At 38.1% G+C, this 24,937-nt stretch overlaps 1 protein-coding gene across 2 annotated transcripts in view; it reads right to left on the bottom strand.

The window, feature by feature from the left end:
• Nucleotides 1-376: 376 nt before the first annotated feature.
• ST6GALNAC3 (ST6 N-acetylgalactosaminide alpha-2,6-sialyltransferase 3) overlaps nt 377-24,937 on the bottom strand; it is a 558,688-nt gene continuing 534,127 nt past the window's right edge. Inside the window, exons 4-5 of one of the 2 annotated variants that reach the window (XM_003807792.5) lie at nt 7,422-7,529; nt 377-6,360 (exon numbers count right to left, since the gene is read on the bottom strand). In XM_003807792.5, the coding sequence (XP_003807840.2) occupies nt 6,174-6,360; nt 7,422-7,529 (295 nt within the window). In that variant the 3' untranslated portion in view covers nt 377-6,173. The remainder of the gene's footprint in view (nt 6,361-7,421; nt 7,530-24,937) is intronic. The other variant, XM_034967859.3, reaches the window with a different exon arrangement.

A 24,937-nucleotide genomic window follows, 5' to 3' on the forward strand; every position in this document is an offset into this window, starting at 1 on the left:
TGACATTCAACTGCAAGAGTGTTGAGTTTTGCAGAAAGAAAATAAGAGGAGAGAGGAAAGTAAGGAATAAGGAAGGAAAGGAGGAAAGAAGGAAGACTTCTTTGTTCTATGCAGCTTATGTGCTAACCCAACTTTGTTAATATGTCTGACACAGCAAAAAAAGAAATATATGTCAGCATCAGATAGTTAATATGGACAAAACAAATTCCAGAGGCAGACCAACATTTTCTCTTGTTATTGTTTATAGTAGTATTCTGGATATGTTTCTGACTTGGATATCAAGTATATTAAAAATCCCATACCGCCTTTTCCCTCTGGCTTTATTAACATATCCTTGCTTGTCCTGTTGTAAAACAAACTGAAATATGCCAATAGCTCTTTGCCATTTTGTAAGCTTTATTCTAAGACACAATGCTTATAAATAAAGCACCATAATGCCATAAAAACTCTCAACAAATGTACAACTGTGCATTTACACTGTCTTCTAAAAATAGATGAAGATTATGGGTTTTAAAATGAATGAGAAACTACAGAAAAAAAATCATGGGAACTCAGGAAAATAAGTGAAGCAAAAAATGTACCATATGTAACAGAAATGGGTAGTTACTCAGTAACAGTGACAACAAAGCTAAACACAAGGAAATTAGTACTTTGTAGATTAGGTAACAAAAAGCTATAAAATTGCCTCGTTTTGATCTTTTTGAAGTTTCTTAGAAATAGCTCTCACTTCATAGGCAAATATGTGAACTTGGTAGTTGACTGTTTATTCATCAAGATGTTCTTCACCTTTATGGAAGGAAGTGAGCTTCTATTTTTCTGAAGTCTTCAAGGCGTGAACAAAAAGAGATGTATCTGTGGAGAAAGAAGAGGTTTTCTACTCACAAAAAAAGTGCCTATTCTGAAAAGAAACAAACAAGTAGTTAACTGAAAAAAAAAAGAAAAAAACTAAATGAGATTTTCTGCACTGTTACAATGCCCAAGGACAGTTCTGATTCGATGCCTTAGCAATTTACATGGAATTTTACTCTGGTGTTTTCTCTACAGTTCAGCAAAAACAAGCAACAGAACAATATACTATTTCTGAGCCACAAGAACCATTTTCAGAGGCCAGTGTATGTAGTTTTAAAATTCTTCACTTCTAACAGTATCATATAAATGGACTGTAGAGAAAAAAAAATCCTTTTAAATCTTTTATGCAGACTAAGTCTTGCGGGACATGTGGGGCTTTCATTCACCTTCTAGAAGGGTATCTGGGCTCAAAGATCACATGTAGTGCAGGGATGAGCATGAACCCAAAGGGTGGTGTTAGTGCTGATGGATAATTTCACTAACTTGGGCAGCACAGTTGGTTTGAGTATGAGGACATTTTAGCTCTGGGGAAATGTCAACAACAGGGCCTGCCAGTTTCACGAGGCAACCTCCAACACTCAGCAGCTCTTGGTGTATCAATGGCTTGCTCATCCTCAATCACAAAGAGAAACTAAGAAACTCACCTTTAAGTTCTTTAAACAAGTCCTAGAATTTTGTGATAACAGAACATAGCCTAGCCTTACCAATAGCAACAAACAGAGAGAAGAAAGTGTAGACAATCAATGGGATATGTTCCTTCAATTATGAAAATATTTCTCCACTTCAGCGTGGGGATTTGTTTCATCCTGAGCAGAATTAGCACAATTTGGAGCCTTTGGATTCCATGAATAGACTCTTTAGTAAATCAGTTAGGCATTCTTTTTCCAGCTACTCTTCTGTCTAAAAAGTGTAGTGGAAAAAGCACTAGAGAAGAAAACATGAGACAAGAATTTGAGTCTCAGTACTACCATTAGTCCAGTTTATAACTACAGGCAAGTCACTTCACCTCTGTCTGTTTCCTCAGCTCCAAGGTGTAGGAGTTGAATTGGCTGGTCTTTAAAATCTCTTTCAGCTCTAAAAGCCTGAACTACTTACAAAGGCTAGCACTGGCTCCTTCAGTCACTAATCTATGTACACTATTGAACTGATGAGGTCTTGTCTTTTAAATATGCTGTTTTAAGAAAAAAGCATTTTTTCTCTCTTGGCCCTCAGACTGTAAATCCTTTGTTGTGCTAAGACATGCAAACAACTGACACTGAATAACATAATTTATTATTTGCATTTGACATGTCACATTAAAGGCTAGATGGGCACATTGTTTGTTTTTTTTTTTTAATCAGTCATCTGATTATATTTTCTTGCTTATTGAAATTAAACCGAGCTCATAATTAACATCCAATTAACACTACCAGGTGAAGTACTTTAGTGTTGTCTCTTCTCTAAGTAACAGTGATTTTCTTCTGATGGCCTTCTACTTCTTGGAAGGTCAGCAGGTCCCCAATTCAGACTCTTGTTCCTACCTCAGCTGATTCATACCAAATCCTCCAAGAGCAATCTCCTTGTATAATTTTCCTTTTTCACAGTGGTCACAGTTCTGTAGCTATATAATAAAAATCATGCAAATCTGGATTTTGCTTATGCTAAAGACTGGCTTATTTGAATAGGAGGACCAATGTTCATTTACTTCAGTGTGAATGAAGCTTGATGCAATGTTTTTCAATGTGACTTTAGCTAAGCCTGCAATCGGCAGAACCTACAATACAGATTGCTATACTTACAAGTCTGATTTGTGACAACTGTGGCATCTGATTGTGTTTTCTAGATTTAGCAGCTTCTCTAGCTTTATTCTTCTGGCCAGCTTTTGAATATGATTTTACGTACTCTTAGCAATCAGTCCATTTAATTTGGATTTTTGCTTTTTTCATCAGGATTCAAAATGTAACACAACGAATTTCAGATGAAGTCTAAAATAGGGCTTTCTGTGATTCACATGCACCAGTGAAGAATAGAGGATTATATATATGCCTTTATATATAGTTATAAGTATATAGATGTATATATATGTGCGTTCACACAAACACAAATAGACTCTATGTGCATATATACAAACATTCCTCCAAATTCCAATTGCCTTTTCTTTGATAGGTTTGATAGCAATGTAAAATCATATACTCTAAAAGGTTTCTTATTCACATTATCATCATAATAATGTAAATCATTGCTACTTCTCACTTGGTTAAATTGGAAAAGATTCAAACACTCATTTTAAAACTCTTTAAATTACCTTGCTTTTTCATAGAACTTTGCATAACAGAAAATAATATTTAGTCTATTATTTTTATCTTGAATGTTTTCATGCCAATTTCAGAAAAATTGTGACCCTTTTTTATAGTTCATTTTCCAAGAACCATGGATAGTACTGAAATATTTTTATTTTTCACAGATATTAATTAATTTCTGGGATAAATACACATCAGTGATAAGTAAGTTCAGTAAAATTTTTCAATGTTTAAATGTTGGATAGAATATCCTTCATTTGACCAGAATCTGTGGGAATTGATCAGAAATGTGCATGGCAAAATAGTCTCCTTGAATTGCTCCCTTACCAAGCTCTTCTCTATCAGCAAATCATAGATGAAAAATTTATTCTCAACATGGGAGAAATTAGACTTTGCATTTTCACTAGAATTAGAAAGATGGAACAAAGAAAAACAGGAAATAAAAGCAGAGAAAAATAAGTTGTGAGATTCTATCAAAATGCTGATTATACTGGAAATTATTCAATTGAGTCTCCAAATTGAGAAAAACTTGTTTTTTTTTTTTTGTTTCCTGTTTGTAGAAAGAAAAAGACAAAGAAAACAACAATAAAAAGTGTAGAGTAGCAGTTTAGTTGCAAAAAGAAAGGAAAGAAAGAGGAGACGAGAGGAGAGGAGAGGAGAGGAAAGAAAGCCCTTTCCCACCCCTCCTAAGAAAACACTGGAGTCTACATATTCCACACACACCTCCTGCTATAGAGTGAGGGATACAATATACTGCAGAAGTCTTCATCAGAGAAAGCTACAACGAGGCAGGAGAGCAAGCAAGTTTTCAAATGTTTCTCATCAGTAGGGGCTAGAACAAATAAGAGTTGGCCCTTCATTTATTAGAAAACTAAATAAATTATGTTCATGTCCCAAGGCATTCTGATTAATCAAGGATTTCTTTTTATTTTAAAGTGAAACATCAGGGGAAAAAACAGTCTGTATGGCAATTTTAACATTTGTCTCTGTTTATTTTTCTTTGAGTGGGCATTTCTATGTATCATTAGCTCAAAAAAACTTAACATTCATAGAATTAAAAATTGCATAAGGGAACAACAAAAGAATAACAACTCCTTCCAACGATAGAGCTGGGGCTTAGTAATGTTTATGGGTGTGAATATTGAGGTATCAAAATTGCAGAAGAGAGCAGGCAAAAGGCCTTTATCCAAGATGGCACATTTTAATGATAGCTCACCATAATACTTAGCACTAGTAAAGACCTACAAGTGCTTCTGAAGTGAAATGTATCATTACTTCCAGTTTCCAAAACATTCTATAACTTGAGCCTGGCTTTTGTCTTTTGAATCATTCTGCAAGGATGTTTTTGAATTCTCAGCTACTCTTGCAGCAAATCATCCTTTACTATTTAATGAGCAACGAGTATATGAAAAATAGAATTGTCTCAACCCTAGGACAGGAAACTATATTTCTCTGCTTTCATTTCCTCCTGTTGTCCCTGCTTTTTCATCTTTTCCTCACCTAAATAGAACCACATGTGTATATATACGTATATAGAAAAACTTCTCAAAACTACTTATTTTCACAGGGGTCCTAGCATATGGCCAAGACCATCCTTTGTGATACTTTTTGTGTAATCCTGATATAATGTATTTGGCACAGAGATCAACTGGTTACTAGTTTACATAAATTCTATTCTATACAAATATTAGCAAGTAGAGCAATCTGGAATATAACAGAACAATGACCAAATTACAGATCATCTGCTAAAGAGAGCAGAATACACAGACAATAGCCCAATGGGGTGTTCAAGGGCATCACGTGGTATAACAGATGTTAAAGGACTCTAAATGACAAAGCACTTTGGACATTAAGATCATTATTATTGTTGTTATTGTGGCATAACAACTGATACACTATGGGAAAAATAAATCCCTAGAAGGCAAAAAGCTCTGGTCATGTTTAATATAAGGAATCATTTCCTCTCCATGTGTAACAGCTGGCACTTGGCGATGAGAATGTAATGTTTGGAGAAACACAGCTTGGGCCTATAAAATAGAAATTTGAATATACAAATATATATTATGAAGTATGATAGGATACAAATTGATGTAAAAATATGCTTTGCTGTCTCTATTTCATGATTTTAAAAATCATATAGTTTTGTGTTGTTGGATGTTGAAGCAGAGTTAGCAAACCCTTTGGTTATTTTTTAGGAATGTTTTCACAGTATATGTTATTACAGTGTTGAAGTTGGTATCTTACATGTTAAGTAGCCTTCTGAAATATTTAGCACTCAACCAAAAATAACTAAACATTAATATAGATCATTCTAATCACATGTTCAGTTATACTGTTGGTAGTAAGAATGGATGGTAAGAGTGGAAATTCATCAAGATTTGCTACTTGGCCCATTTTGATTTATGTGTTTGAGATAGTCAAGTAATCCTGAAGTGTAGGATGTCCATGAAATCTTCATTGTTAATTAGGCAATGGCCTGAGGCTTTAGCTGTAGGAAATACTGTAGAAAGATGGTATATTAGGAAGAGATATTTTCCCATCCTTAGGCTAACTAGTAAGATACTTGCACCCTGATAGCAGTTCTTGGGTCAGTGTTTGACAATCAATCATTCTTCAAGATGGCGGAACTGCTGAGATTCAACAAGCCATTGAGTCAATCACCTTGCCTCATGAAGCCAAACTCTTTTGGCTTTTGGAAGTTACTCACTGTTGAACAATTCTAGGCAGCTATCTTGAAAGATAATCTTCCCATTTCTTAGGTCACAGTTGTCATGTCACTGGCCTTCATCTCAATTCCAGTTAAATTATAAAGTGCGGTATGTAGTGTTGAACCTCCAGAAAGAACATCATGAGCACAACCATCCTCCATGAAATGCCAAGTTTAAATTACTAGCAGAGTCACCATCCACATCTGAGAGTGTACAGGAACTTGATAATCATTGTTGTTGTCTTTATCATTACCATCATCTCCATTAGCATCATCAGCATCACAGTTGCAGTATGGGGATCACATTAAGTGATGCGGCAAGATTAGGAAAACCATTATCAAGACAATGTCCAGTTTGGATGTGTAAATATTATCCTGTGCTTCTTGGCCCATTTAGCAAACACTTTCTTTTCAGTGATAAACCTATGACCCCCATATGGGGCATGTTCATGAAGAAAATATTCATCACACTCATCTCTTCCTTGTTCATAATAATGGTAGGGGACTTTTCTATACCCTTCTGTCCTAGAAAAGAAAAAGAAAGAAAAAGAGAGAAAGACTGAGATGAAGAATGGAGCACTCATTTACAAGAATCCATTATGTGCCCAGTAAATGCATTTACTCACAAACCCATACATGATTCTTGTCCATGAACTCAGTTAAAAGCCATTATATGTATGAAAGCTTTTAGGAAGATGTACCAAGTTTTTAGTGGTTTAATAGATCAAATAAAATTTATATATCATGCCAATTACATTCAAACATATGGCTATCTTTTGAAAAAGGAAATGGTGTATAATTGAAGAAACTTTAGATAGCCTCTTGCAGAACTTGAAGAAACTGTGATTTTTCACAGTAAGATATTGGCTCATCTGAGCTCCATTATGCTTATAGTTAGGGAAGAAATATTTGTTCATGAAGACTGTGGCTGAGAGTTACCATTTTGACATTATGATTAAAACAGTCTGTGAATTATATTGTGCCAATTGTTGGTAGGGAAATAGATTCCATTATCCTGATGAAGCATGGAGGGTTTGTTTTATTATCTAATTAGAAACTATCCCACCAGCGAGGATATACTGTGGGTAAACACACTCATTTTAAATAAGGATCTGGCAGATTACTCACTTACTAGTGAAGTATAATTTCCAGGAATTCTTGTTAAGCTGTCAGTTTCTCTGAGGCTGCAGGACATTTTGTCCTTCATGATCAAATCTAACTAACCATTGAGTAGATAGCTATCCATCAAGCCATCAGAGCAGCAGAAATGACAAACTTGCTTTTGCAAATTACACAACCACTAAACTTCTTCTGTATTTTCAAGCCAAAAGTCCCTGCTATGCCACTGATTAAGGGAAAAGTGTTCCTCCTGACATTTGACATTAGACTGGTAAATATTTTTCTTTTTCTCACCCCTAGAAGTCACAACTTGATGCACTGACAATAAAATGTCATGTCAGCAAAGAACACTGGGAAATAATTGTTGCTTTATCTGTTTCTCAGATTTATGGTATTAAAATGAATTGTGATATTTTGACAAGATCTCCAAATTGGAGCTGCATAAAAATAATTTCTTGTGATCTTACTTGCAGTAGGTGTCATTTATCATCCCGTAGACGTGAATGCCATAACAGGCGTCCATGGCCAGAATGAAGGTAAACCACCCTGTGCTGAGATATGAGCCAGACTGGACTCTGAGGGAAATGAAAACAAACAATAACAAACAGAACAAAACACAGAACACACACACAGAACAATAAGGTGTGTGAGAAACGAGCAACATTTCATCAAAAACATAGCACTTGTTATCAGGAAAAAGCATTGAGAAATTTGACAATATGCAAAGATGCACACTTATTTTGAATTATCTCTGAATAATTTATAGGAATGCTCTTGCTCTTACTACCTTAAGCCTCAAAGCTACGTTGTGTGGAAGAGAAGCCATATAGCAAATATCTGAAGTCAAATAATCCTCTCCCTTCAGGTGAAAAATAATTTATTTAATTTTCCATAAGACACAAATTAGTCCTGTCTATCAGAGGAAAGATTCTCTTAAAGTTGCTTGGAGCCCGGATGGGAACTGAATGATAATAGTGCTATCTTGCTTAACTGGACATATTGCTACTTTCTTGAAGGCTGCTTGGGTTTCTAAGTGTAACTTACATGCAGTGTATGTGAATAACTTGAAATGAAAGCATCTGAAAAGATTTCTTAACTGCTTTCCAGGCATTATAAGACAAGACTTTTCCTTTTTAAGACCTATGTTACCAATTTCTTCATTGTATTTCCATTGAACAAGCTACATGGTAATCACTGTTATGGAGGCTGGGGATACAATAACGATCAAAACAACCAAAACTTCTGTCTTTGTGAAGGCCAGTGGGTTGGATTTGGAGGTAGCTATATTATAAAGTTTGGCTAGGAAAGCCTTCTTTGATCATGGGAACAAAGATCTGAAAAAGACAGAGGGGAGGGTCAAGGAGGAAGAAGCCACTTGGACCACATGAGGAAAAGGTATTTCAGGAAGAGGGAAGGGCAAGGACAAAATCACAAATATGGAAGTATGGTTGGCATGTTCAAAGAAGAGCTGGGAAATGCAGGAACTGAGGGGGAAGGCGGTGATGTACTTAGATGAAGTGCTGATTGGGCATCTGCCAAGTTCCAAATGGTTCAAAGGAATGTTAAATGAAAAGCTGGATCTCCATATTTGTCTTTAGCCAGTGTGACTCAATCCATTCAAAACAGATGACTGTCCATCTCCTTAAAACTCTCCACAGGGGCATTTGGAGCACCCCAATTTGTTTGACAGCTGTGTAGCAACACCTCTGAAAAAGATTAAATGGTCTATCTTCCATATAGACTTCTTGGCCTACAGGAGCACAGCCAGTTCAAACTGACACTTAGATACTGATAACTGCTCTCTGGATACAGCCCTCCAGCCAGTACTTGCTCCCTACTGATGCTCAATATTGTTGATGCACATCCCAGTACCAAGCCATCAGTGTGCTATAATTAGGAGCCTTGAATCCTTTGCTGCTGCTGCTGCTGCTGCTTCTTTTTAACAGGCACTACTTAGTGTCAAATTACTTACAATGTGCCAGCGTTTCAGGAAAAACACAAACTCACAGTAGGGGTTGATGATTGGATATTTTAGCCTTTACTTGCATTGACTTTGGGTGACTTACAAGGATACACAAACTCAGCCCATATACATCCTCTCTGCATACTTGTCACCGAGTCTGAAATGTTACTACCTAAGTAGCCATTCCTTCGCATCTTCTGGTGTATGGAAAATATCCCAGAAACCAGATCACAGTGAGTTACATGCACTTTCCTCTGTGACAGTAGCAGCAACATGGGGCAGCAATAGATGCAAAATGAATGGGAAGACGTATCTCAGGGAAGCGAGCTACAGTAACGAACAACTTTGCCTTTTAGACAACTTAACCTGCAGTCAATCCTGCATTCTGGGGTTTGAGGAGGAGCAGCAATGATGGGAATTGCTTAAAGCACCATCTGCTTAAAAAGCCCTTATTTGAAAATGAGAAGAGATCAGAAGAGGCAAGAGTCTTGACAAAATGCTCCCAAATTGAATCTAAATATTTTGTCTATGTACTGAATTTGTCTGGTTATTATTCCTATGGAATTGTGTATTCTTTTTTTTCTCTTGTTTCTCATACTATTTTTTCTACCTTTCACTCCCTATCTTGTCTATTCTTCATTATCAGGCTGACCAAGCACTCATAGAGATCACTAGAAGTTATGGCATTTGTTTGTTTCTACATGATGAGGAAAAAATCAGGTCTCATGTATTTACTCATTTATTCACTTTTTCAACCAACATTTATTGGGATCCTATTATGTGCCACTGACTGTGCTAGGAAGCTGGTGATGAATATTTTCTTAAGAGTACATGGTCTAGTGAGGGAGGCACACATGTTAAAACAATTGATCACAATACAGTGCAACAAAGCACAGCCGTGTGTTTCAGAGTCAACACAGAGTGCAGTTAGAATTGGAGTGAGGATATCTGGTTTCATATTGCAGCTCTGCTGCTACTCGAACATGAGGCTTTGGCCACTTATTTAGCCTCTCTGGGTCTTATTTTCTTTGTGTCTAAAATGAGATGGTTGAACTATGATTCTGTGATCATCACCCTCAACAGTCTGTAATTAAGTTTTAACCACTGTGCGGTACCATGCTCTATGCATATTGGATGTTGTAATGAGCAAACATGTGAATAGGTCAGATCACATTTCATGCTCCCTTGTGTGATGGGCATGACACTAAATGTATGGGGTATACATAAAAATATAAGCTGGGTATAAAGTTTTTACCTTGCAATGGTAGTGACAATAGTCACAAAACTTTTGTGGGGAGAACTCCATGATTCCCTCCTTTACACTGCCACTCATGGAAGGTGTTGCAACGGCTGATGAAGGCCAAGGCCATAACTGAACCATAATGCTAAGGGTAAAGGTGAATTTGAGTGAGAAAAAAATAATCATAATTAGGAAAAATCATCCTCCCTTTGATGTGGTCCCTTCATAGAGGTGCTAATTATCAAAGACAAAAATAATATGATATCCCCAGGAAAAAGAGGAAGATCCTCTTTGTGACATATGGACACTTATTCTGCGAAACAAGCAAGCTCTCCTGACTCATTCTGGTCTAGCCCACACAGTCGTTTCTGAAGGTTCAACAGTAAGCTTCCAGAACACAGCCGTCAAAGAATAAAGAAGATACAATGGTCATTAGTGGCTTCTCTATATATCTATGTTCTCTTTAGCACAGGAAAAGAAGATCAAGAATTTCAGGGTTTGGCATCTGGTCAAGGATCTTGCCATCTTACCACCTAATAAGGAAACTTTACCACATTTCTGATACTTGATTCCTTTAGGACCTAACCTGATTTGTTTTATTTCTGTGTAGACATGCCATGCTAATTAGCTCAATAGCTCTTTAAACAAGATGTATTGCATTTGATTCAGATGGGGGAGGCTCATACTGCCCAAGTGCCCTGTCCTACAAACAGCACTTAATTAGACAGTTGCAGTTCCTTTCCCTGATGCCTCTGATATATTTGGGATGTTAAATGGCATGGGGTTTCCTACCCACAGTACAAGCTAGGGCTAGCAAAGTAGTTCTTTTCTCTAACTATTTGGAGCTAATGTCCGTACAATGATGCTTGCAGTGGAATAATGACAACTTCTGGATGAATCCAGGAATTCTTCCAAATAAATGCCTAGTAATCTGGGTCCCTAGAGGAACTCACTGGCCTGATGGCACTGGCTCCGGAATGTCTTGTAGCTGTACCATTTCCAAACTCTATCGGGTTGCTGTGTGAGCATACTGGAAATGAGAAATTATAAATTATACACAACCGGACCTTTAAGTTTCAATGAAAACTACAACAAAAAGACTTTACCTGATGTATGTGAAATTGTTTATGATTTCCAGCTTGGAAAGACTTAGTGATAACTATCAAATGCCTTAAAGTGATAACTATCAAATGCCTTAAAAATTCTTAAAGGGTATGCTCTGGGGCCAAATACTGTCTCATAATTTGTCACTCATGCACGCAGCACTAACTACGTATCAGCTGGCCATCAACCATAGCATTTTTTTTTACCTTCCACATTTGGGGATCAATAAAAACAATTATTCTCATCCACAAATAAACAATCAAGATTCCCACAGGGATGATAAGAGAATTTAAGCCCCTAATTCTGTGCAATAGGAAAGCTTAAATTAATGCAGCAGAATAATGAGCCATGCAGGGGAAAATAAAGGCAGGCGTGTGAAGAGGAAGCCATCAATCCTTTGATTTTACCAGTCAGGCTCTGCACCCCGCTGCTCCTTGGTAATCAAGATACTTACAACTTGGAAACTACTTAAATTTACTGGCATATCTCTTGGGAAAATGATGCTGTCAAGACCTTGATGTAGCACATGCTTGAAGACATATCGTTTAAGATACGACCTTTCATCTAGTTTATTTCAATAAAATATAAGCTACTTTACCCTTGATGTTTACCCCTATTCCTTCATGTCGAAAGGCCATCACATGGATACAGGGATTCCTTGTCTGTTCAGCTATCATGATGTTTACCAGTCTCAGTGTTTTTGGCTGTCAGCAACCTTCATTTGCCTGTACCTCTGTTTCTGAGCACACTCTGTCCTCTTCTCATTTCTGGAAAGATATTGTGAAGCACTTTCCTCCCATTATCTGGCAAGCTGGAGCCTTCTAACTGAGTGACATTTCCCTTTCAGATAATTTCAGGGGAGGAACTGAGGAAATGGAAATGGCTACTTTTCAAAAGATAACTGGATTATGTTGGATTTATTATCTATTCACAGGATGCTCTGCTAATTATTGAATACCAATAGCTCAATGAGTTGGGTTCTGAACTCAAGAAACTCATACTTTGATGGCAAAAAATTGTAGCACTTTCTCTAGATTAGAGTTTATCAATCTCAGCACTATTAACATTTTGGACAAGATAACTCTTTGTTGTGCAGTGGCTGTCCTGTGCAGTTCTCTTATACATTTTATCAGATTCCCCTCTGTTCCAAGCTCATCTGGGTCCTAAGAGGGCAGTGGATTTCTTGACTCCCCAGGGCCTATTCTTGCCTTAGGGTGATTGCTCTGAGGGTGTCCTTGACCCTAAACAGCCAGATTCCTGTAATCTCCAGTTCCTACTCTGCTCATTCACTGTCCCCTGATTTTCTTCACCCAACCAAGCATCGTACTTCCTTCTCCCTTCTTTACAAGTCCATCTAAACCCATTATCTTACTTTTTAACCTTAGAAATCAGCAAACTCAGTAGGCCTAGACCCAAAGGGCAAGTCTTAGCCTGCAACGGGGGAATGTACAATTAGGAATGCAGAAAAAGTATCAGGTGGGACAAGGACAACGAGTTCAGAAGCCACAGTATCTATGGTTAACTCCTTTCATGAAATGGTTCCTTTGGGGGCCTTTGGCTCAAACTTTGCAGCTTCAGTTCTACTGTTTCTTTCTTGAACTGATGAAAGTCAAGCCTCAGGCACTCAAAGCTAACATTTCAAAAGCATAATAATCATTTATCAAAGCCTGAAGGGTATCAAGACCCCCCTTCCAATAATGGAGGTTTATTGGAGAGCACGGTATTGGCAGCAGCTTCTGAAATCTGTTATACTCAGGGGTAAAAAGAGAATTTAAAAGAAGAATTAATCAATATTTCATGTCTTGTTTTAACACTATTGGACCTCAGTTCTCTCATCAATATACTACACTGGCAGGATAAATAAAAACAGCAAAGTAAGTTTTCAGATACCTTCCTACAGAGAAGAAATACCTGACAGAATACAGATTATTCAATTAAAAGCATCCTTTCCCTCATTTTTTTCAAAAGCACATGGATAATGAAAGAATACATTTAAACAAAGATTCTTGGCAAGAAAAGCAGCTGATGATTATCAGTAGCACCTTGGGATTCAATCTAATATTGTGAACCAGTCTAATGGAAGCAGAGCTCAAAGTGTGGAAACAATTTCAGCTGTCCCCAAGTCATATATTTTTGTATATCATTCAATAGTCGGGAGCTATGGAAATGCTCTGGAGTTTGCCCATTGTATTAACACTGTATATTTGTACTATCTATCAACAGGACATGCCCAGCACATTTTCAGGCAGCAACAACTTTCTGCAAATCAGGCAGTGGAATTCTCAGTCTTGTCTTGAATCATTTGCAAATGGACATAAACTTTTCAAATAAATAAAAACATCATTCTGTGGCTGGTAATTCTTAAGAGAATGAACCAAGTGAAAGGAATCCAGGCCTGAAAAATAACAAAAAATGGAAAATGGAGAAAGCAGTAAAGCTTAGAGGAAGACTGTACTTCTATCCCAATCAGCTAATGCAAAATACCTGTGCTAATCAGTAGGCACTTGGACTGTGAATATAACAAATAGTTTTTCTGCCGGAGAATCAACAGGACCCTTTGACTGGTTATGAATGCAATGAAATTGTACAAAAGGAGAATAATAAGAAACGACTGTGTTCTTTTCAAAAACGTACATTTAAAAGTAAAATGGTACAGCTCCCAATGGTATGATTTATGGCTGCTATAGAAATAGAAGATACCACTTACAAAAATTTCTTTGTTCATTCATCTCAGAAATTAAAATGTTATTTTCTTCATGTCCTTAGGCTTTAACGCCTTTTTAATTGGAAATGCTGATTTTCTAGATTTCATTCACTTTCTTAACTGAACAATGGAACCCCAATAATGGCAGAAGGATGATGGCAATCTTTAGGGTCCACTTCATTTATCAGTGGCCAGTTCCTTAACCACTCAATATGCGTGGATGCTATGGGCTGAATTTTGTTCCCCCAAATTCATATGTTGAGGCCGTAGTCCCCAGTCTGGTGGTATTTTGTATTTGGTGATGGGGCCTTTGGGAGATAATTAGCTTTACATGAGATTAGCAGGGTGAGTTGTCATATGATGAGATTACGGGGATGAGATTAGTTTCCTTATAAGAAAGGCAAGAGACACCAGAGTGCTCCCTCTTCCCACCATGTGAAAACACAGCCAGAGGGCAGCCATCTACAAGACAGGAAGAGAGCCTTCACCAGAAACCTGTAATGCTGGTACCCTGATCTTAGACTTCAAGCTCCCAAAACTGTGAGAAAATAAACTTCTGCTGTTTAAGCTATGTGATATTTTGACATATGATGGCCAGGGCAGACCAAGACAATGTGTGTCCCCTGAGACCCTCCTCAACACACCTAAACTCCCCACTGCTTTTTCCAGGACTTCTTTTCTTAAACTCTTTGGTCTAGTCACATGGGCTCATTTATTGCTCCTTAAACTTGCGCATCTCAGCCTCTGTCTTCTTACTCCTTACTTCTGTGTGCTTTTCTTCTTCCTGAAATGCTCTCTTCAATGTCCTCTCCAGTTTTCAATCTTATCTATCAAGCTGCAATTCTGTTTACTCTCATCCACTCAAGAAAGATGTGATGAGTACTTTCTAGGTGTGAGGCATGTTGCTGGGCACTGGAAAACCAAATTGCCCCAATCTCAACTCAGGGTTAAGTCAGAAACACAGACTCAGTGACTATTTTCAAAACCAAGGCTATTCAGGAGGTAATTCCCCTGCATGTGCTATGGGAATACTGGGGAAAGAGCAACAAATATAGCTGAGGGAATTGAAGAGGATAATTTCTTCTCCAACGGGAGGTAAGAGCTGAGCTGTGGATTAAGGCTGAGTGGAACATTAGGCAGAGGAGGGAGAAGAAGGAGGGCTTTTCAGGCAGAAGGAATGGCCTGTGATGTTGTACTGAGGTGTAAAAATAATAGGAACACAGTCATTCTGATCTATCCCCTAACCTGGTACAGACCTCAAAGCATCATCAGTGTTTATTTCTGCAATAGATTGTTGGTTACAGACAGGATGCATAAATAGCACCAATTTATTTTTCTTTTTTACATTATGTTTTGAAATATTAGAGATATCTTGATGTTTCATATAGTTATTTTCTCAGATGAAAGAAATTTATGGATCTGGGGAAAAGTATCCAGAAGAAAATTGACAGAATTATGTTTTTCTTCTTCATTAAATTCCTCATTAATTCAGAGTTGAGAATGAAATGTAAACAACATATGACTAAGAATAAAACAATTAAAAATGTATGATGATAAAGGATGCACCTAGTAGTGCTCATCTGTGTTATAAACTAAGTTACAAATCACGAGCAAAGTCATCTAATCTCCACTTACCACCAAGTAGGCTTCCTCCATATACACCTGGGGGTTCTCGATGTGTTCCATTTATAATGGAAACAGTTTTTACATAAACGTTAAATGTATTGAGTTTTTAAAAAATTAGTGGAAATGCAAACACATACCACTGCTGCTTTAAGAATATGAACCCTTTGAAATACCTTTCAGGTTTGGAAACACTGAAATAAATGACCTCTAAATCAGTATATCCTCTACCTATTGAAGCTTCTGGGAGAAGGAATGGTATTATATACCCTCTTATCCTGTCTGTACCCAAAATAACTTTGTTGCCTTCCCTAGATCTCTGATTTTTTCTTAACAGTCCATAATTTTGAAGACTTGAGCTACTACAGATGGCCTATGCAGTTTATAGTTTCAGATTATTCAAGCTTCTTGTGTCAGTGACCACAGATTTTCTCGCAACCTTTCTGTGCTAGATTATATTGTTCATTCCATCCTAGAACATAGCTTGCCTGTGGTTGCAATTAACTTTTCTGCCTCATTGAATTTGGGCTTGGCCAAATGACTTGCTGTGATTGGTAGAATATGCGAAGAGTCAACATTGTGATGGTGTCCAGTAGAGGTTTTAAGAAGCATCACATAGTTCCCATTTCTTATATTCCTCTTTATCATGAGAACAACACATCCAAGGTAGGGGTTGTTCCTTCAGCCTGGATCTGGGATGAGGAAACTTATGGGATCAACATGAGCCCAAAACTGGAGCCACGGCCAGCTAAGCTTAGCAGAGTTATAGCTGATCACAGATTTATAAGTAGGAATTAAAAATATTTTTGCAAATCATTCAGTTTCAGGGTTGTTTGTTATGCAGCAAAAAGCTAATATTTTTCTATTGAGAATTGTATTGTTTTTAGAGCATTTATATGTACTAGACATTGTGTTAATAACTGTGCATTTGTTGTCTCATTTAATCCTCACAACAACCCCATCCTAAGGGGAGTACTAATATCCATATTACACAGATGAAGGCTCAGAAAGGTATAAAGTACTTGCCAGAGGACAATCTGACACTAGAGAACTCAGGTTCTTAACTAAGTTCTTTCTTGGCCACTGCTCCCAGTGTGGCACAAAGCATCATGTCTGATACAGCAGCCATCAAAGGATCTCCATTCTTCTACTGGCTCTACTATTAAACCTCTGGGAAATTATGAACATATCACTTCTTCCCAGGCTACAGTTTCTCTAATGGTAGAATAAGAGGATTGGTCTAGGTAGGCTTAGGGTCTTTCATCATTAACAGCAGTTCTGTAATTGCAATTACATAGTAACATAGTTCATTTTAGAGAAATTGAAAATGTGCAGTTGTATTTTTAGTATAGAGACACTATCACCATTTTGTAGATCTGTGCTTGTAATTTCACAATTCAAAACACATTTTAGAACTTCAGCCATAGTCATGTACAAACAATAGCTTTATGCTGCTGATGAGGATATATGCATTAATTTTCAAAGAAATAAAGAGATAGGTCCTGAAATAAAGATCAAATTCTGGAATCTCCTTCATTCTTTAGGCCTGGCTTTCTTTCAGTGCTTAGTTTATATAACTTTTAAATAAATTCCCATCTTTGGCTAGTGTCAGCTGGAGGAGACATCTGTTCCTTGCAACCAAAGATCGAAGTTGGATTGGATGACCTCTAAGATCTTCTTTAACACAATTGAGTCTATTAAATACTCTGGGTATGATTAGGGACTTTACTTCCAACTAATCCTTGACTCTTATTAACAATCCATCTTTGATCTCATCCTAGTTTTATACTTAAGCTTTAAAAAGTTGCTTCTTCCTAACTTACCCTTCAACTTATCTTAAAATCATGCCCTTTCTGAATTGATGTGGGCTTCAGTATTCTGAATGCTAATCACCTTTCTCTACCTAAGGCATAGGTGCCTGTTTCCCTGCTAACCTGATAAAGGTAATTAAAGATTTTGGCTTTCTCTTTTAGTTCACCTATCAGCCATTCCTTCTGCGTATACTTTCCTATGACTTAAAAAAAAAAGATTGTAACAGGTTGGAATATATTGAAACAGATAAAAGAACTTTTCCTGACACTTTAGTTTTTAGAGGAGAAATGAAATGACTCACTTTTCTTTAGGTTTTTGACTTAACTGGAGATTGAATTAAACCAAGCTTTTCCTTTAGAAATGGTTATAGGAGAGAATCAGACCCAAACTTATTCTGACAAAAATCATTTCTGAGTCCCTGTTTGCTTTCAAAATGAAAATTTACATTTAAAATAACTTTTAAGCAACTGAAAATTTTAACAAGTATTTAAGAATGATTTGAGGTGATTTCACCCCAGGGAAGGAGGATAGGTCTCCAAGTCTTGTTGCTTAGGGCTCCAGTACTGCTGGGATCATTGTTAAATGAGCCTCAGCCAGAGCCTAAGCAATGAGCCACACATAAAAGTGAAATTTAAAAAAATATAAAGCAGCTCTGACCTTCTCATTAAGAAAGGCTAATTTTACAGCCACTTCCTGTCTATTTGAAGCTATTGCCACTTTTCTGACTTTGGCTTAATACTTCCGGAAATAAACTACTTGGAGGGGAATATTTATTTTCAATAGGAAAATCTAAGTGATACCCCCAGCAATCCCATCTATTAATTTTTTTTAAAATCAGGCTCACTAGAAGGAGGCTAATTCAATTAGGAAAGGTCAGAAGCAACAACTGACATATGGATCTGCAGGCATTTAGAATTTTAGAGTCTCTAATCTAAAGAGGAAGTTTTAAAGCCTGTCATTTTTCCAATAGGCTGACATTAATTGACTACCTTATGAATAATACCTTTGCCAAATAAAAGGGTATCATCAAAATATCAAGGCAGGCGCTGCTCTCATTTTCCTACTCCAGCACAAGAAAATTCCTAAATGGGGAGCTATCTGCTCCATCAGAATACTTGAAGTTAAGTGACTTGGTTATGAAATCTCCTTGAACAGTCAAAATTAATGGAGTCTCACCTACTAAATAAGCTGATTGCCCATTAAGGTAGAATGCTATTCCAATTAAATTTTGCTAAGGAATTTCAGTTCTAAAAAAATCTGTTTTTCTCTCTATTATTGAAATGGGTTGAGTTTGAAAGGAGAAAATTCTTCCTTTGAGGTCCATCCAGATTTTCTAACTGAGTTAAACTCCTCGCTTAGTGAAGGGAAGAATTTCTTTTGTGGAAGTGGTTGGGGTCTTTTCCATAGTGTTGCTACACAGTTCGGCTGGCAATCTATGAGAAAAAAGATCTGTTTGTTTGTTGCTTACAGTAAATCAGTACCTGGAAGAAGTTCTTCTGTGCACACCCTCCCCATACCAGAACCTCTAGAAACCTGTAGAACCAGGGCCTCACCTCCTTTTTTTCACAATAATTTATTTTGCCCTCACCAGGAAAACAGAATCAGGAACATCAGAAAATGTCAAGAAAAGAGATACATTCCAACACTTTTAAGGGCCATCTCTCTCAGAGGGAAGAAAACAGTAGTAATTTCTTTCCCTCAAGCAGGACAGATAACTTTCACATGTCTCTGGAATTCTTCCAGTGCAGTATTTTTATTGACCGGGAGAAGCCAAAATGTCATAAAGAGAAAACTAGAAAACAGAGCTAAAGCAATATATCCTAGAAAATTCCAGGGAAAAATAAACAGTAGAACTTAGAAAATGTCCCTTGTTTGAGAGCAGCTACTTGAAATATGAAAATGTTGTATCTCCACAGATTTTCCTACATTGTAACAGTCACAGAATGTCAAAAAAGGAAATCTTCATGCCCAGCTATAAAAATGAGAAGAACTTGGCAAAATAGCCGAGGAGATCCTCCACCCAGCAAACTTGCTTTCACCACTTGGTGATAACACTTTAGGCCTATGTTTCTGAACCCTGAAATTCTGACTGCAAGGGTTGCAAGGAAGTGACTGAAAGTAAGAGCTGAACTCTGAAAGCTGTTACAGAGCAGGCGTAGATGAACAGAATTACCTGCCAACTCTTGCTTTTGGAGCTGTCTTGGTGGTTCCCTTAATTCCCTTCCCTTCCCCTTAGCTCTGCTGAGTCTTAAGGGCCTGTAATCAGGCCAAGATGATAAAAAGAACTACATATTCAGAGGAGAAACATGAGGCATGGCATTTTGTGAAAGCTTCACCCCAAAATAAGAAGGTGGATTGAAGGTAGCTTCTTTCATTCCTCATGAACTGGACAAAAGGAAACTGATGAGTGATGTTGACCACTTAGGTTCTTATCAGCTCCCTCCTTATCATTGAAGCACCAATCCTTGTGCTTCTGGAGCTGAATATTCTAGCCCCCTGCATCATCTTCTTACTCCTGAAAAATGATTTACTGTCAAAAGACAAAAATCTCCTATAGGGTACAAGCCCACAGTCTTACTACTATTTCCAGAAGCATCTTCTCTTGTTATTCTAGCCACCAATGCCACAATACCCCAGACCACACCCTGCACCCCCTGGAACCCTAGCCCCTAGCCCCCGGTCACAGCCCTGATCTCCCTAGAGGCATTGCTTCCCATTCCTCTCTATTCTTTCCTAAGGTCCATTTTCCACCATTGCTACCGGTAATAGATTCTGATTTTATTGTCCTGTGGGCATAGTTTGGGTATTGGTATTTATTAATTTTTTTTTTTTTTTTTTTTTTTTGAGATGGAGTCTCGCTCTGTCACCCAGGCTGGAGCGCAGTGGCGCCATCTCTGCTCACTGCAAGCTCCGTCTCCCGGGTTCACACCATTCTCCTGCCTCAGCCTGCCGAGTAGCTGGGACTACAGGCGCTCGCCACCACGCCCGGCTAATTTTTTGTATTGTTAGTAGAGGCGGGGTTTCACTGTGTTAGCCAGGATGTTCTCCATCTCCTGACCTCGTGATCTGCCCGCCTCGGCCTCCCAAAGTGCTGGGATTACAGGCGTGAGCCACCGCACCTGGCTGGTATTTATTAAATTTTTAAAGAATTCCTAGGTCGTTATAATGTGGTATGCAGCAAAGGGTTAAAAATCACTGTGTAAATGGTAGTTAGGTTTGAGAATTCCATTAGAAGTTGAGTTCCACTTCATTATGAATCAACTTAGCTTCTGAGAATTGGCCTGAGAATCTAACCACTGTTTCAAAATTTGTCTCTTTAGGAAAATGTATCCCAATTTATACACAGCTGACTTGCAAACTAACTGGAAACTTGCCAGTAAAGGCTACTTTTTGGCAAAGGTGCCCCATCTATCTAAGTCAACTATGTCTGGCACATAGTAGACACTCAATTTGTCCAAATTAGTTGAATAATTTTGGAATGCAGCCTGTTCCTAAGTAAGACTCTGCCAACATATTTTTTCCCAAAACATTTTAAGCATTTTGCTGATGTTTTCTCAACGATGATGTAACAGAGAGACTCCATGATGTGTCTAAGGATATACCAAGGAGATGTCAGGAATCCAACCCAAATCACCACTTGAAGTTCCATAAGCCTTACTGTATTAGTCCATTCTCACATTGCTACAAAGAACTACTTGAGACTGGCCAATCCACAAAGAAAAGAGGTTTAGTTGGCTCATGGTTCCATGGGCTACCCAGGAAGCATTGCTGGAGAGGCCTCAGGAAACCCACAATCATGACGGAAGTCAAAGAGGAAGGAGGCATGTCTTACGTGGCCAGAGCAGGAAGAAGAGAGAAAAGGAAGAGGTGCTACACACTTTTAAACAACCAGGTCTTGTGAGAACTCACTCACTGTCCCGAGAACAGCAAGAGGGATGTCTGTCCCCATGATCCGGTCACCTCCCACCAGGCCCCTCCTCCAACACTGGGGATTACAATTTGACATGAGATTTGGGCAGGGATACAAATCCAAACCGTATCCCTCACAGACAGCCATGTCATCATTTACATCCAGAGTTGGGTCTTAAACTCCTTTTTCTAGTTAGTTGACCCATAGCTCAGTTAGAATTCTGACTTTATCTGGTAGGATTGAAATGTGCTCTGTACTTTTTATAAATAACGAATTGTAGCAAAGGCCTGGCCATACACAGTATGCCACAGAAAGGAGAATAAATGAAGAGGAAGCTCCAAAAAATGGCAAGAAGTGTTTCTGTAATTTATTGGACCCCCCAGGAGATAGATCAACATCAAGAGGCTTATTCACTGTTTAATCCCTGAAATCACGAGGGGAAATATCAATTTAACTAAATTAATCTCAGTGTCTTAAATCTTCACTGCAAAGCAAACTCTCAGAAAATTAAGAGTGTCATTTGTACCATCCTGCAGTTATAAAGCACACACCTAAGGGACTCTGTTGGCAGCTACTGTCTCAAGTCGTCTTACAGACACAGGCAAGGCCATCCTCCTGCTTTTGGTTGCCCCCATGCACCCACTTACTGCTATGGCTTCCAGTTTCATAATCAACAAAGCCCCACGGTGACATCTGCATGCCAGCCTCCCATAGGAAAGCTTCTGTAGTTCTCCGTCAGCACAAAGTTCTTTCAATGATGTTCAGCTTCAGAAGTGTCGTTTTATTTATCAGAAGGCCACTTTTCAGTTTCTAAATGGCTTTGGACTTGCCACTTCTTTAAGTAGCCCTGACCAGAGAAGAGCAGCTGCCATTCACCTCAGGCTGGGTTTGTAGCAATTCTCCAAAGCTAGCATGCTGTTAATAGGACTGATGCATTCAGGATGGTGCCCAGATTTATGTGAAAGGCTTTTTTTAAAAGTGCAACTGCCGATTTGCACATCGTCAGAGAAGAAAAACTAAGTGCTCTCAACCATGGTTTTAAGTACTGTTTCCTTCTGCTTGTTGTTCAGGAATTAATGGCCATATTAATACAGCCAAAGAATATGTTAGAGAGTGAATGGCTCCAGGTCCTGAATGTTTGATTAATTAATGGATTAACTTGATGGGGGCACCTCATTCTCCAGGATATGAATGTCATTTGACTTTTAGCTCTTCCTGATCCTGCATGCCCCATTAGTCACTGAGTTGTGTTCACTCTTTCTGCATGTTGTCTTTTGCATCTGTTTCTTTGCTTCCCACACAACTTTAAAACCTGGGCCACAAGGTGGCTTGGGTACAGGCCTCAGATTAGTACCTCCACCCACTGTGGAACATCTGCGGACTCTACAGTCACTGTTAACAGAGGGGAATGAAATGGTGACCTGGCTCACGATAACAGAGAATCTGGTCCCAGGGAACCGGCCTCACCTCCCAAGATGTCCCTTCAAAATGTTGGCATATTCTATACAATCACAAAAAGGGGAGGCAGGGAAAGGGGTAAAATAAAAAAAAAGAAAAAGAAAAACATGCAAGCATGGCTATGGAGAAAAATATGTTTTCCCATGTCCTTACCCAATAATTTTATCAAGTCGCAGGTGTCTTTACTGTGGAATGGCCTGTATGTATTTCCCTGTGAGGTGTTGGAACTGAGAAAGTACAGCTGGGTTAGACACAAAATCAATATCGTCTGATTTAACCTCAACAATTCATCGTGGCACTTTCTCATGTCATCTCTTTCAAGAAGGCAATGCAACAGGAAAATCAGATTTTTCTCTAATCAAGGGTAAGGAATGATTTTTAGCTTTGTGAGAATCAAGGAACTTCAAAGAACTCAGTGTTGGTTATAATATTACAGGCATTCAAATCCTGATTTCATATTGCAACAGACCACCAAAATTTTCCTTTGATTATTATTATTTTTTGCTGTACATTACTAGAGAAAAAATAGCATTTAATAAGCATGTTAAACATATGCCTGCAACGTAGAGGGATCCTTGGATGGAGGAATGGACTATAAGTTTTTCCCAACAATTCACTTAGATGAATGTGCTTCTCTGAAGGGAGGAGAGGGGTATGGAGAAGAGTGGAGGGAACCACTTTGCTGTTGATCACCACTATTTTCCTCTACTATACATGTTTCTTGTTTTTGGCATTCATCACATTACAGAGAATAACTCAGAGACATGTAATCTTAGCAGTTTCTTTTTTTGTCTCAAAAGAAACACAACTGATATTTGGTTAAAGAACTGTATTATGTGCAATTTGTATTTTAGATGGAGGTGCAAGCTACCCAGCATATGAAAAAACAAATAGAGAACACTGGCAACTTATCAACTTATTTAGAAAAAAATTATTTTGAATATTAATATAATAATTTTTAAAATTTAATATATTGAAGTATCTGAGACCATTATTATACCTTAAGAGTACCAGGATAAGGAGAGGTGAAAATGTTCCCATGCTCAGAAACACCAACTAAAGATGGATTAAAAAGCAGACACATTTAGTGCCTAAGGATATATGTGTGTGTGTATATATATATACCTCACCTGGAAAAAAAGATTAATTCTCTAATTTTAATGTATGCCCCACCTTTTAGAAACACATCTATTGCATAAAAACAAGGAAAGACAACACACATCTTTATTGAACAAACACCAGGTACTTAGTCACAAATACCTAGCACGTAGCTGGGCGCCTGCTATGAGGCTGGAATGCATGGCTAAGGTATTTCGCTTTTTAATGTGGAGTAATCCCCATACCAGGAAAGAAGGTATATATCCATTTTTATGTGTTTTCATGCCTAAACCCTTAATTGTGTGAAGTATTTTGACTATAATAATATGGCATCTCTCTGAATAAAGAGTTCTGTGACTTGGGGAGGAACTGGCCTCAGAAGTGGACTTAGCACTCCCTGTCCCCACTTACAGACTGTAAATGTCCAACATTCTCTCAACACGGCCTCAAAGAAAGTGTTTTTAAAACAGGATCAATACTCTTTCACCTCTTCTTGGGATTCTAGACCTCACAATTCACCTGCCTCTGTTGCCTCCCTCCCTCCAGGCCTTCATACTTGTCACCCCACTTTGTTCCCAGCCTCAGGGACAACATGCTCATGGAGAAGTTTGGTTCTCCTGCCTGGGATTCTATCATTTCCTGCTTCCCTGACCTAACTTTGATGCTTCCCTGTTCTGCAGTGAACTGGAGTGACAAGAGCAAGGAATGATTGCTTCTAAGCAGGGTAGGCTGTCTGAACCGTCAACCGTTTGGGGCAAAGAGCAATCATGTTTACCCACAAAGAGGAAAAATGAAGACATTTGAAGCCTCATCAGTAAAGAAAATAAAGCTAACAGGGGATTTAATTACAAGCTCACTGACAACCAGTTAGCACTGTGTTTGGGTTCATTTCTCTTTTGGCTATTTTGTAGAAAATATTTCAAATTAAGAAAATAAAATCCTATGATAATTCCCCATGCAGCATAAATTGTTCCAGAGCCCAGAAAAATGTGGATCATTTCCCAATACATATCACCAATCCAGAATCACACTGATACTAAAATAAGAGAAACAGCCAAAAGAAGGCAGAGA

This window comes from Pan paniscus, chromosome 1, assembly GCF_029289425.2.
Source record: "Pan paniscus chromosome 1, NHGRI_mPanPan1-v2.0_pri, whole genome shotgun sequence".
Classification (NCBI taxonomy): Eukaryota; Metazoa; Chordata; class Mammalia; order Primates; family Hominidae; genus Pan; species Pan paniscus.